Here is a 13,970-nt window from a genome sequence, read left to right as displayed (position 1 = left end):
AGAACACAGTATACATCTCCATTTATTTAGCACTTATTTTTCTTAGCAAGATTTTGCAGCTTTTAGGTGTTGTATTAGGGGTCTTGAGACCACCCTTAGGCTCAGTGATCAGCTAGGATTCACCAGGCTCAAGTTGTTATGCTTATTGCCCGTTACACCGAAGGATACAGAGTAAAACCAGCGAAGGGAAAAGGCGCACGGGGCAAGTGTGGAGGGACCCAGATGCGAAATTGCAGGTGTTGCGCCCGGTGTAGTTGCACAGACACACCTGATTTCCCTAGTGATGATGCGTGACACCTGCCAAGTGGTACCAAGCAGGGGCGCCCGGGCTTGGGCATCCGAGGTACTTACCAGAGGCTGTTGGTCATGGAGATATGCGGTGCCTGTGAGAACTCAGCACCTCGAGGTGCTCACGTGGTGCTTCTCTTTCATGCTGTTAGGGTGGTAAATTGCACGGATTCATTTTTGAAAGTTAAACCAATCTCCTGAGATAAAACCCCGCTTGGTCAAAAGCTATTATTGTTTTTATATATTGCTGGATTCAGTGTGCTAATCTTTGTACAGATTTTTGTGTCTGTGAGCAAACCTGCCTCGTACTGCTTGCACTTGTGTCTGGAAAGTGCCCCCAGCAGAAAGCCAAGAGATCGTAAGGCTTGCCTCATTTGTCACCCTTCTTTCAGGTATCCCAGTTCTGTGCTGCCCATTCTCCAGTACCTGCAAACTGGATATTAAAGCAGATATGTTGGGGTGCCTGTTTGGCTCCGTTGGTAGAGCATGTGACTCTTGATCTCAGATTTGAGTTCAAGCCCCATATTGGGAATGAAGTCCAATAAAAAAAAATAAATAATAAAAAATATTTAATATCTTTCCTCGTTTACAGTGGGAGGACAAGTCTGGTCCAGTTATTCTGTCATTTTGGAAGTAGAAATTTTTAGATAAACACAATTTTTGAAAAACAAATAGCATTACTTTCATAAAAATTTTCACATTATTTCTGTAACCTTTGCATTTTACAAATCTTTATTTTAGCACAGTATTTGGATTTGTGGACTGAATTTCAGACTACATTTAAGGTGAGCTTTGTTTGTGTTGCCTCTGTAAGTATAGTATTCCTAAAAATATTCGCCTACCTAGTAGCCTGTGTGTGTGTGTGTGTGTACGTACACGTGCGCCCGCATAAGGTAGGAGGTCGGGACTGAGGGGGTGTGACAGTGTTAGTACAACCATCATATCTTAACAAGTGTGCTTTGTATTGTTAAACAAACGAAACTCACCTGAGTAAATTTTATGATTCATGAGTCAGGCAGCATCCAAGCTAGCGGATTAAAGGGTGCTCTGAGGAGCTATGCCAAACAGAAGCCTTTCAGGCGGAAGGGAGCGGAACAGGGAAGTTGTACTTAGCACAAAAAGCGGGCTGGTTGTTGCAAGAGTATGTGCCTTTAGGGGTGGCAGGGATTACTGGGCAGGTGACCTAACTGGTGCTGAACAGGTGAGTCCTGAGTGACTGGTGTAAGATTCCATTTCTGAGAGAGCCAAAACTGTAATTAAGTCCTCTGTTTGGTGAGGTGAGGCTTAGCCTAAGTGACTCCATTTGCCGCTGTTATATTTTTAGTGGTGCCAAATGTTAACTATGAAATCTTAATCCTTTGGGAAGTTGACTTCCTGGTTAAAGGGAATAACCCCCCCCCCAACACCTGCAAACACAAACTGAACACACTATTTCAGGACAAAGTTGTCAGGTCTGAAGTCCTTCTGTCCTCCACGTTTTACCAGCCCTGCTCCCTCTCCACTGCTCCCCACTATAAAGGCTGGCAGGCTGGAGTTTAAATCCTGGCTTAGCCTTTAACCTTTTTCACATGAAGCTACTGAGGCCCAGAGTGTAAGTAACTTTGCCCAAGACCAAATAGTTAATGAACTTACGGGGATTTAAAACTCAAATCCGGCCTGGTTCCAAAGTTCTTCCTCTCAAGCTGTAAGCCGTGCTGAATGCCTGCGGAGTTCTGCGCTGCTCGCTCTGAAGGTGAGCGGGCTTCTTAAGCCCCTCCTGCCGCCACCACCATCCTGCCCCGTTCAAAGAGGCCAGTGAGCATTCCATTAAACTCATTTGCTAATCCATTTTTCTGAGATCTGTAGAACTTTGTGAAAGTGCTATGGACACTTATTTTGCATGAGTAATACCAATTTTGCATATGTATTTTTGTCTTGGACATGATTCACCTAGAATGTTTTTATTTATCTGGTTGGAATTTATATTCATACACTCCAAAATATTATTTTTTAAAGGAACTGGTAAACAGTGGTGGTGAGATTTTGAAAGAAATAAAAAACCTAATAGAGAAGCTGAAGGAAAGAGATGAAAACATTGAGCGTATCAGCATCTGGCTACAAGGGAATCTTGCAGAGCTGCATTTTCTTATGGAACAGGAATCGAAAACAGACCTCCAGAGTAAGTAACACCTCAAAAGGTTTGGGTACCAAATAATCTCTTATTTTACTGTAGCCAGTAATATACAAAAAGCATTAAAAAAAAACCCCAAATAATGTTGCTATCCCAAATAATCCACCCCCAGTTAATGCCACATCACCTAAGCATTGGTTCTCATTTGTGGGGTCGAATGTGGTAATGCAGCAGTGTGGGACAAATCTCCCTTCCACCTGCGTGAGTTTTCTAAATAACCGAATCTTTATTTCTTTCTGATTTTTTGAAACTATTTTAAACATTTTCTAAATAAGTCTTTTAAAATACTTTCATGCACTTCCTTATCTTCTTAAACAGGAGATATGGAACATCATTTTACCTTTTCTTCTTGAGCTGAGTTTAGTATTAAAAACAGCAACTATTAGGGTGCCTGGGTGGCTCAGTTGTTTGGGCATCTGACTCTTGATTTCAGCGCAGGTCATGGTCTCCAGGTCGGGGGATGGAGCCCCGTGTGGGGCTCTGCCCTGGGCATGGAGCCTGCTTGGGATTATCCCTCTCTCTCAACACCCCCCCACTGCTGCTCGCGCGCGCTCTCTCTCTCTCTCTCTCAAAACCCCAGCAACTATTGCCTTCTCTGAAAATCTACTCACACTGATGCCTTCTGGGGCTTCTGAGATGTAACACGTCCTACATAACATGATTGCCTTGTGAGCAAGCAGTCCGTCTCCTCAGACGATTATCAACTCCATCCTCAATTTTTATTCTAATGTCATGTTAGACATGAGGGTCACAGAACTCTGTCCAGATTCTGGCTGTGGTGGGAAGCGGAGGTCAGTTCGTGCACGGAGACAGCCTGGAGATGCCTGGGGTGGAGTCCCTGGGGAAGGCGGGATGGTGGCAATAGAAGGGACTCGGAAAAGGGACAAGAATAGAGTGTAGAGGAGGAGAGACAGAGTGGTGAAACGAAAATCCTATCACCTAGCATGTTATTAAGTTTTCATTTTAAAGAATATCACCATCAGATAAACAATTCTAAAGGTGAGTTGTAGAAAGTGAAATGAGATTGAAAGTGATAGGATTGAAAACATTCCAGAATTTGGTGAAATGAATGTTCTGAGGGTATTGCTTGACGGAAGAAATAATGTTTTAGTGGCCCATGAAGACTCTTGTGGGTAAACTTTCTTATCAGCCAAAAAGCTGTTTGTGGTACTGTTCAAGCCTGGTGATACGTATCATGTTAAGTGCACAGCGGGTCCCTAGTGGGCCCTGGTCACTTGGCAAAATTGTCTTTGGAAAGTCAGCCTATCCCCAGCAACCGTAGATCAAGCAGAACTTTAAGAGCTAAATCACCTCAGAGCGTCAACTGCACTTTTTTCACATGAGCAAGCCCTCCATTTTTGTCTGAAACCTGATGGGATCTTTTATGTTGGAACAGATTGAAATAGACGATATCAATAAACTAAGCCCACTGAATGACTAATACCATATCCCCTTTTTCACATATTTTGAGGACTGTCTTACTGATAACTATCTGGAAAGTAGAGAATTGCAGTGTGGAAATAAAGACCAGCTAAATGCAAACAAGCTGAGGCATGAAGCTTGGCGTAGCAAGGCAGTGAGAGTCACCATCGCTTGCTTTGGGCAGAGATCCAAAGGCAGGCAGGGGATGGAAAATGTTTACTGTGAAAGAAAGGGAAGGTGGCAGCTGTGCTCTGACTGGAGGTTGTTGGTGTGGGGAGGCTGGGGACAGCTAACTAGGAGCAGGGTGTCCTATGTGATTAGTAAGCATTTAGCTTTCGCTGGGTGCTCCATGGTTAGAAGGGTCAAAAAGTAGGGAAGAGAGTGGTCCTTGATGATGATATGAATTCTGGGCCATTTGCAGAGTTTGTGGGTCAGAGAACTCCTCAGGCTGTAGTTTTCCCACCCCTGGTCTAGTGGGAAAATCACTTATCATACAAATGCATGTAAAATCCCTATAACAAGGGGTCTCTTCGGTCCCTCCAGGTCCCTCCGGAAGTGAAACTTCACACCTCCTTGTTATGGGGATTTTACAGACGGACCAAAAGAACTATGAGGAACCTAATAGGGAAAGAGACTTGACCTAGTTAAGGAATGGGGAGAGGTCTCTGAAGGACTAGAAATGGAGCTGAGATCACAAGGAAGATTTCTGGCTTCCCTAACTCGTTATTTCTGCTCCTGGAGCATTGGCACTATGTGGGCTTTGAAGGTAGGTGGACCTGGGCTCAGATCTTGGCTCCGCTTCTTTTGTGTTATTTAACCTTTACTCCCCAGTTGCCCTGGTTGTAAAATATGGATGGTTAATAGCAAGTTATAAAGCATCAGACCCAAATTAGGGACTTATCAGCTTGCTTGAAATCTAGCGACCTCTTGTGGGAGGTGATGGTCAACCTTGGCTCCTTGGATTTCTTGACTATCTGAGTCATCTGTAATCTCGCTTTTGGATTTTCCCTGTTGAACGGCTTCTCTCAGGGATGGGACTTCTAGAGAAGCCTTTGATCTCTTCCAGTTCAATAGCCCTCGCCTGTCCTCTTCTGGACATCATCTGTCACTGCAGGCGTGCAGGTCCCGGCCCGCTCCCTCAGGAACACTGCACCAGCTCGAGTCACCCGTGCAGCAGCTTTGAGCCTGGCACTAGCGCAGATGCTGCAGTTACTGAGTAGAATAGACCCAGCCCCTGAACCTCGAAGTGCATGCATTGTGAGAACAAGGAAAGAGCAGATTCAAATCTAAGGGATTCCTTCTAGTGAGTGGCCATAAGAGGATAAAGAGAGGAACCGCTAAGTCTTTTTTAGGTGTTGGGAATACATAGGGATGTCTTCCTGAAAGGGCAGTAGACGTGCCCTGGCCGAGGACGGCGACAGCATGGCTGAGTATCTGCTGGGAGTTCCGAATGGCATGTGTGGAGGGCAGTCTTGTCAGAACTTAAAATGCCAGACTTCACCTTGAAAACAAAGATTACTTTTTGCCTTAACATTGCTTCTTGCAAATAAAAGGTAAACCAGTTAATTCTTAGTGTGTATTCCTAAATCAAATAGTAACCGAGTATAGATTATTAAGAAGTAAGTATTAAAAATGTTTTAAAATTCTAAAAGTCCCCAAGTCTTATACCGTATAACTTAAGTTACAGATAATTTGTGTATTAACCAAATAGTTTCACTTGATATGTGCACTACATAAGATTTTTTTTTAGGCCAAGGGATATTTTAAAATAAGTATCAAATTTGTATACACTATCACTTCTCTTTTTGTTATGGTGATGAAAAGGACTTGATAGTTATAGTTTGATCATTTAATTCTGGAAAAGAAATGCTATATTTATATTTAATAGCAGAATCAAAATTTCAGTAAGAAATAATTTAAAAAATCATTTGCTGAAAAATCGTCAAAAGGTCTCTTGGAAAAATTAAGATCTGAACTAGGAAGAGTTTAGACCATACTCCCAAGCATTAGAATCACCTAGAAGATATTTTGCTCAGCCTGTACCCTAGACCAATGCTGAATCTCTCAGGGCAGAACCCAGGCATGTTTTAGACCTCTCACCAGGTGGCTCCAATGGGCAGCCACATCTTGCAAACCAACAGTTTTAGACAAATATAGAACAAATGTAATTGTTAAATTTATCAACGGACTCAAAATATTTTGACCTTTAAATTACCTTTCCAGCACTGGTTAGCAAAATAATTACCATGCACTATAGCAGTGAAATTGTAATGCCCTATGAGGACCTAAGTAAAAACTGAACAAAGCTGAGCTAGGACAAGGGCAATTTGTTTATATTTTAACAGATCATTTAGTAACATCAGCAACCACAGCTGCTATGAATTGTTCTGGTCTTGTTCTTAAATATATATCTGCATTTTTAATTTGCTTTAAGTATTCCTGAAATTCTTTAAATTTGAAGAATTACTTGCATGATTTTTCCTCTTGTATACACATTGTCCTGCTAGAAGATCAGAGAAGATAACTGTTAAAATGGCTCCCAGATTATACAACTGTGCAATTCTTTGGGAAATTTAGAATTTTTTTTTAAAGATTTTATTTATTTATTTGACAGAGATAGAGACAGCCAGCGAGAGAGGGAACAGAAGCAGGGGGAGTGGGAGAGGAAGAAGCAGGCTCATAGCGGCAGAGCCTGATGTGGGGCTCGATCCCATAACGCCGAGATCACGCCCTGAGCCGAAGGCAGACGCCCAACCGCTGTGCCACCCAGGCGCCCCGGAAATTCAGAATTTTAATGCACACTAATAACCACCAAAACTTGTGTGACATACACAGAATTTTCACATTTTATTTTTACTCCTACAGAAAAGAAGAAACACAGTCACATCAAAAAAGTCCATCCCCCGGTGGCTGAATGTACTATGAAAAACATTAACAAAAACTAACAAAATAACTTCAAGGCTACAACTGCTGTGAATTTAAAAGGCACAAACAAAACTACAAAAAAAGTGAGTGCACTTTCTTTCCTATTTTGCAATGGTCAATGGATGTCTTAAGTTTAACAAACCTGCATAATCCCCACTAAACAGAATTGGTAAATAACCTTCTAAACAATGCAAATGGATAAAATGGTCAGATTATTGGGTTAAGTGCCAAAAAACCTTATTTTGCTTCCATGGTTCCATATGAATCTCTTAAAGGCATCAGAGCATAAAATTCACAGCACACCTATCAATAACTACCCACAGGAAAACTATATGTCGTACATATTCTGTATTTAGTTTAAGAAGGCATCAATTGTAAGATGCATCCTAATTCAGAGGTGTCACAATGTGAAAAGTTTCAAGCTCAATAAAATATGGCACTGTATATAGAGCCTTCAAAAATGAGACCACAGAGGAAGGGACTATGTGAATACATGTATTTATTCATTTGGGAATGAAATACTCCTCTTACTACTTAATAGTCTGAATTATTTCCATTATTAATGTGGCCAAATACAATTAAATGTCAATTTCTGAGATTTTTTTTGTAGTTAAGCATTTTATTTTTCTTAACAGAAACAATAATCAGAAGATGTCTTCAACCAAACTACCTATAAACAGAAAACCCGTTATATAAATTATAATCAATACTGTATTGGTAAAAATAAATAACAATAAACAACATACTTCATTTCCATGTTTGCTATCAGACCCACAAGGTATGTTTGTCCGTGTAATTCATTATACTTGAAGAACAAACTGAAATATAACAGACGTGCACAACTAGGCCAATGCTAAGGATTTCGGATTATACTTGTCTAGGTCTAGAGAAACATGACCTTGCTCTAAAGAATAACTACATTGTTGCAGGAGGGAAGTGCTTCCTCACATGCTCGCAGTGTGTCGGGTGCTCAAGCACGTAGTGTATTATACTGTGTAACAGACTCCAGCATTTTGTATTTTCCAAGTCTAACCATAAAGTCTGTTAAAACAGGAAAAAAAAAAAAAGCCAAAAAACCCAATCTTCCATGTTCAACAGAAAAGTATTAATGCATTTTATATATATATATTTTTTACTAAGAATGCTTTTTAGGTTTTTTGGCATTTTACATCAGTGTCCATTGGCTCCTTCAGAGAGTATCCGTGAAGGCTCGGTAAATTTCGCAGTGAACAAGTAAAAAAGAGCTGGTGTGGGGACCAAAGCCAAAAGGGGCAGATCCTGCTCGAGTTTATCCACTCTGGAAATGGAGATTATTCCATAGGCGTGAAGTAACCAGTGGCTGAAGAGAACAATAAGTCTTTTCTTTCTCACCAGAAGGTCATAGCAATTCTATATAATTTTAAAAGAAAGAAAACAAATTATTGGGCTGAATAAGTTAATGTATCACATTATAATTTAAAATGTATTTTTGTTGGGAAGATGGCAGAATAGGAAGATGCTGAGCTCACCTCAACCCACCGATACACTGAGATAACGTACATCAGTGCAACTCACTCTGAAAAGGGCCCAGAGCCTGGCAGCCGCAGACTGTCCACAGTGAATTGTAGGGAGGAGGCCGCATCGAAAAGGGTAAGAAGGGGCACCACACCAGCAACCCTAGGCACAGGGTCCAGCCCTGGGAGAATGAGTCCCCCAATGGACCTTACTTGAGGTTTTTTTTAACAATCAGTGGCACTTAGAGCCAGAAGATAACAGAGCCAGCAATAATAGGTAAGTGATGAGTCACTAAATTCTACTCCTGAAACCAACATTACACTATAGGTTAACTAACTAGAATTTAGATAAGAACTTGAAAATAAAGAGCCAGCATAACCACCTAGCAGAGCTACAGATAGAAGCAGCGGTCTGAAAAGCACCAGGGGCACACGTGAAGATTTACGAATCTCAGAATGTGCACAGGAGGGGCAGGGTTCTTTAGGAAACTTCTCCAAGAACAAAAGAACTAGCACATACCCTTTCTCCCCACTCCCTGACCTTGATACCCGGACACTTGCAGGAACAGCAGAACACTCCCCACCTAGCTTGCTAGCACCAAGACCAACCCATGTTCTCTTGCAGATTCACTCAGCAGGGGTCCCTCCAAAGGAGCTCCTGCCCCCACACACCCTGCTGCAGGCAGCACCAGGAGAGATGTCACCACACGAAAGTGGCTCCTGCCCTGGGGAGAGGGGAAGAGAATCACACACACCAGTGTGCCTGCAATGCCAAGAGCCAAACTGCCGATCGGTGCCACGGAAGCCCCAGCAGACAGAAGGCGGGCAGGCACCTGGTCTGACTGCCAATCCTGCCCAACTGCAGGCCCACAGTGGCCCCAGACTGACCCCTTAACAGCACAGAGCCTAAGCCCTGCCTGCTGTGGCCTGAGCTGATGGAGGCCACTGCCGCCGACGGGACTGAAGGCCAACAGAGCTCAGCCCCAACAGCAGGGCCCATGTCCACAGGAGACACCCCTGAAGCGCCTGGATCTGGTGAACAGGGGCACTGTGCCACAGGGCCTCCTCTTCATAGGGCCACTGCTTTCAAGATCAGAAGATGTAGCTGACTCTTCTAATACAAAGAAAAAAGACAAAATGAGACAGTCCCAAATGAAACAGAGATAAGCAACATGCCTATTAACTGAAAATAATGGTCATAAATGAGCAGAGGACCTCAGTGAGTCCTTCAATAAAGAGATACAAAATATAAAACAGAACAGAATAACAAATGAAAATTACAGGGAATCAACAGATTAGAGGAGGGAGAAGAACAGATCAGTGATCTGGAAGACTATGTAATAGAAAGCAGCCAAGCTGAATAGCAAACAAAGAAATATAATGAGAATAGGTTAAGGGAACTCAGTGACACCATCAAGCATAATAATATTCACATAATAGGAATCCTAGAAGGAGAAGAGAGAAAAGGGGCTGAAACTTCCCTCATCTGGGGAAGAAAATAGACCTCCAGATGCAGGGAACACAGCACCTAACACAACCCAAGACACATCATAATTAAAACGGCAAAAGTAGTGATAGAGATTTTACAAGTAGCAAGAGAAGAAAGCAATTACACATAAAGGAAACCCCATAAGCCTATCAGGTGATTTTTCAACAGGCCTGAAGGGAGTGGCACAATATATTCAAAATGCTTAAAGAAAATGACCTGTAATCAGAATACTCTAATCAACACGGCTGTTATGCAGAATTGGAGAGAGAAAGAGTTTCCCCAACAAAGTTAAGGGGATTCATGACCACTAAAACCAGCCTTATGAGAAATGTTAAAGGGAATTCTTTGAGTGGAAAAACACCCATAATGAGTAGGAAACTGTGAAAGGAAAAAATGTCACAGGCAAATGAAAACATGTAATAAAAGATTAACCACATATAAAACCAGTATGGAGATTAAAGCACAAAAACAGTAAAATCAATTATAAAAATCATTCAAGGGACTCACAAAAGGATGTAGAGTATGACTTCATATACATAAAAGATGGCGGGGGCGGCGGGTAAAAATTTAGCGCTTTCAGAATGGGTTCAAACTAAAGTGACCCACAACTTTAATAGACTGCTATACACATTAGGAAGTTATAGATGAATGTAATAGTAACCACAAATCAAAAGCCTATAATACACAAACAGAAAGGAATCCAAGCATAACACTAAAGGCATCAAACCACAAGGGAAGAGAAAGAGCAGAGAACTGCAAAAATAACAGTAAAACAAGTAACAATGGCAATAAGTACATACCAATCAATTACTTTGAATATACATGGACTAAATGCTACAATCGAAAGACACAGGGTGCTGAGTGAATAAAAAAACAAAACCCATCTAAGTGCTGCCTTTAACAGACCTACTTCAGACCTAAACACACATGCAAGATTGAAAGTGAAGGAACAGAAAAACATCATGCAAACAGAAGTTAAAAGAAAGCTGGGTTAGCAATACTTGTATTGGACAAAATAGACTTTAAAACAGAGACCGTACCAAGAGACAAGGACACCGGATACTACATAATTATAAAAGGAACCATCCAAAAAGAGGATAGAACAATTATAAATATCTGTGCACCCAAAAAGGGAGCGCCTAAATACATAAAGCAACTATTAACATACAGGAAGGAACTGATAGTAATACAATTATTGGGGACTTCCAATACTCCACTTATATCAATGGATACATTATCCAGACAAATCAACAAGGAAATAATGGCTGTGAATGACGCATCAGACCAGATGGACCTAAAAGATATATTCAAACAGTCCATCCAAATACAGTCGAATACACATTCAAGTGCGCGTGGGATCTTTTCCAGAATGGATCACATGTTAGGCCACAAAATAATCTCAAAAAGATCAAAATCATATCATGCATCTTTTCCAACCACAAAGGTATGAAACTAGAAATCACAAGAAAAAGTCTAGAAAGAACACAAATACATGGAGGCTAAATAACATTTTACTAAATCAAAAAATAGAAAAAACAAATGAAAACTACAATGGTTCAAAATCTTTGGGATGTAGCAAGAGCTGTTCTAAGAGGGAAGATTATAGCAATAGAGGCCTACCTCAAGAAATAAGAAACATCTCAAACAACTTAACCTTACCCAAAGGAGCTAAAAAAGAACAAAGCCCAAAACCAGAAGAAAGAAAATAATAAAGATTAGAGCAGATGTAAATGAAATAGAGACAAAAAGAAAAAAAAAAAGAACAGATCAGTGAAACCAGGGAAGATCAACAAAACTGATAAACCCTTAGCCAGACTCAGCAAGAAAAAAAAGGTCTCAAATAAATAAAACTAGAAAAAGAGGAGAAATAATTGGCACCACAGAAATACAAAGGATGTTAAGAGAATATTATGAAAAATTACATGCTAATAAACTGGATAACTTTAAAGAAATGGATACATTCCTAGAAGCATATAACCTCTCAAAAGTGAATCAGGAAGAAACAGAAAACTTGAACAGACCAATTACTATCAATGGAATGGAATCAGTAATCAAAGCACTCCCAACAAAATAAAGTCCAAGACCAGATGGCATCACAGGTAATTCTACCAAACATTTAAAAAAGAATACCCATTCTTCTCAAACTATTCCAAAAAATAGAAAAGGAAAGCCTCCAAATTTACTCTTTGAGGCCAGCATTACCGATTAAAAGAAAAAAAAAAAAACAACTACAGGCCATTATCTCTGATGAACACAGATGCAAAAATCCTCAACAAAATGTTGGTAAACCAAATGGAGCAATACATTAAAAAAAATTATTCTCCACAATCAAGTGGTTTTATTCCAGGCTGTAGGGTGGTTCAATATTTGCAAATCAATCAACATGATACATCACATTAATGAGAAAAGGATAAAAACCATAGCATCATCTAAACAGATGCAGAAAAGGCATCGGACAAAGCACAACACCTGTTTGTGATAAAACCTCTCAACAAAGTAGGTCTAGAGGGAAGATACCCAACACAGTAAAGGCCATATATGAAAACCCCATGGCTAACATCTTACAAAAATGGTGAAAAACCAAGAGCTTTTCCTCTAAGATCAGGACAGGACAAGGATGTTCACTCTTACCACTTTAATTCAACAGAATACTATAAGTTCTAGCCACAGAAATGAGACAACGAAAAAATAAAAGACATTCAAATTGGTAAGGGAGAAGTAAAACTTTCACTATTTGCAGATGACATGATACTACACATAGAAAACCCTAAAGACTCTACCAAAAAACTACTAGAACTGATAAATGAATTCAATAAAGTCGCACGATACAAAATTAATGAACAGAAGTCTGTTGAATTCCTATACACTAATAACAAAGTAGAATGAGAAGCAATCCTATTTACATTGTACAAAAATAATAAAACATTTAGGAATAAACTTAACCAAGGAAGCGAAAGACATGTACTCTGAAAATTACAAAAACACTGATGAAAGAAACTGAAGGTGATGCAAATGGAAATTCCATGCTCATGAATTGGAAGACCCAAGTGTTAAAATGTTTATACTATCCAAAGAAATCTACAGATTTAATGAATCCCTATCAAAATTACAACATTTTTTACAGAACTAGAATAATCATAAAATTTGTTTGGAACCACAAAAAATCCTAAAAATACAAAGCAATCTTGAGAAAGAAAAACAAGGCTGGCGTTTTGATAATCCCAGATTTCAAGATATACTACAAAGCTGTAGTAATCAAAACAGTACAGTACTGGCACAGAAAGAGACACAAAGATCAAGGGAACAGAACAGAAAGCCCTGAGATAAACCCACGCACAGATGGTAAATTAGGACAAGGGAGGCAACAGCATATACAATGGGGAAAAGACAGTCTCTTTAATAAATAGTGCTATGAAAACTGCACACCTGAATGCAAAACAATGAAACTGGACCACTTTCTTACCCCATACACAAAAATAAACTCAAAATGGATTAAAGACCTACATGTGAGACCTGAAACCATAAAATTCCTAAAACAAAATAGGCAATAATTTGACACTGGCTAGATAGGTCTTCTCAGGTGTGGGAAACAGAGGCAAAAACAAAGTATTGGGACTATACCAAAATAAAAAGGTGTTACACAGTGAAGGAAACCATCAACAAAACAAAAAGGCAACCTAATGAAGGGGAGAAGATATTTGCAAGTGATATGTCTGATAAGGGGTTGATATATAAATAGATATGGATATATATGTATCTCCTACAGCTTCTACAACTCAAACCCAAGAACAATCTAATTAAAAAAATGGGCAGGGGAGGAAAAAAGATGGCAGAGGAGTAGGGGACCCCTTTTTCCGCTGGTCCCGAGTCGAGCTGGATATGTACCGGACCATCCTGAAAACCCACAGAAATCAGACTGAGACGTATGAAGATACATCTGGATCTCTACAAATGAACACATCCAGCCTGAGTATTGAGGTACGAAGCGGGGAGCCAGGAATCCGCAAACAGATATCGGAAAATAAACGGAAAGGGAGAGGGAGCCGCCCCGCTCAGGCACGGGGAAGCACGAGCCACCTGCACGGTGAGCCGGCTGGGCTCACAGACCAGCACCCGCGAGAAAGCAGACTGAGACCGTGAGCCCGGGAATGTGCGCGACCAGACTGAAAACCGGAACTCTGGA

At 40.5% G+C, this 13,970-nt stretch overlaps 2 protein-coding genes across 6 annotated transcripts in view; one reads left to right on the top strand and one right to left on the bottom strand.

Moving 5' to 3' along the window:
• CCDC175 (coiled-coil domain containing 175) overlaps positions 1 to 4,646 on the top strand; it is a 71,938-nt gene extending 67,292 nt beyond the window's left edge. Inside the window, exons 18-20 of the mRNA XM_034642661.1 lie at positions 1,030 to 1,073; positions 2,284 to 2,446; positions 4,424 to 4,646. Coding sequence (XP_034498552.1) covers positions 1,030 to 1,073; positions 2,284 to 2,446; positions 4,424 to 4,524 — 308 coding nt within the window. The 3' untranslated portion in view covers positions 4,525 to 4,646. The remainder of the gene's footprint in view (positions 1 to 1,029; positions 1,074 to 2,283; positions 2,447 to 4,423) is intronic.
• A 2,057-nt stretch (positions 4,647 to 6,703) lies between these two features.
• The window catches only part of JKAMP (JNK1/MAPK8 associated membrane protein), a 31,412-nt gene continuing 24,145 nt past the window's right edge, over positions 6,704 to 13,970 (bottom strand). For all 5 annotated transcript variants that reach the window (XM_002913023.4, XM_034642664.1, XM_011225490.3 and 2 more), the window contains exon 7: positions 6,704 to 8,194. In XM_002913023.4, coding sequence (XP_002913069.1) covers positions 7,976 to 8,194 — 219 coding nt within the window. In that variant the 3' untranslated portion in view covers positions 6,704 to 7,975. The remainder of the gene's footprint in view (positions 8,195 to 13,970) is intronic.

This window comes from Ailuropoda melanoleuca, chromosome 14 (assembly GCF_002007445.2).
Source record: "Ailuropoda melanoleuca isolate Jingjing chromosome 14, ASM200744v2, whole genome shotgun sequence".
NCBI classification, from domain to species: Eukaryota; Metazoa; Chordata; class Mammalia; order Carnivora; family Ursidae; genus Ailuropoda; species Ailuropoda melanoleuca.
This window is presented reverse-complemented; position numbering and strand designations above follow the sequence as displayed.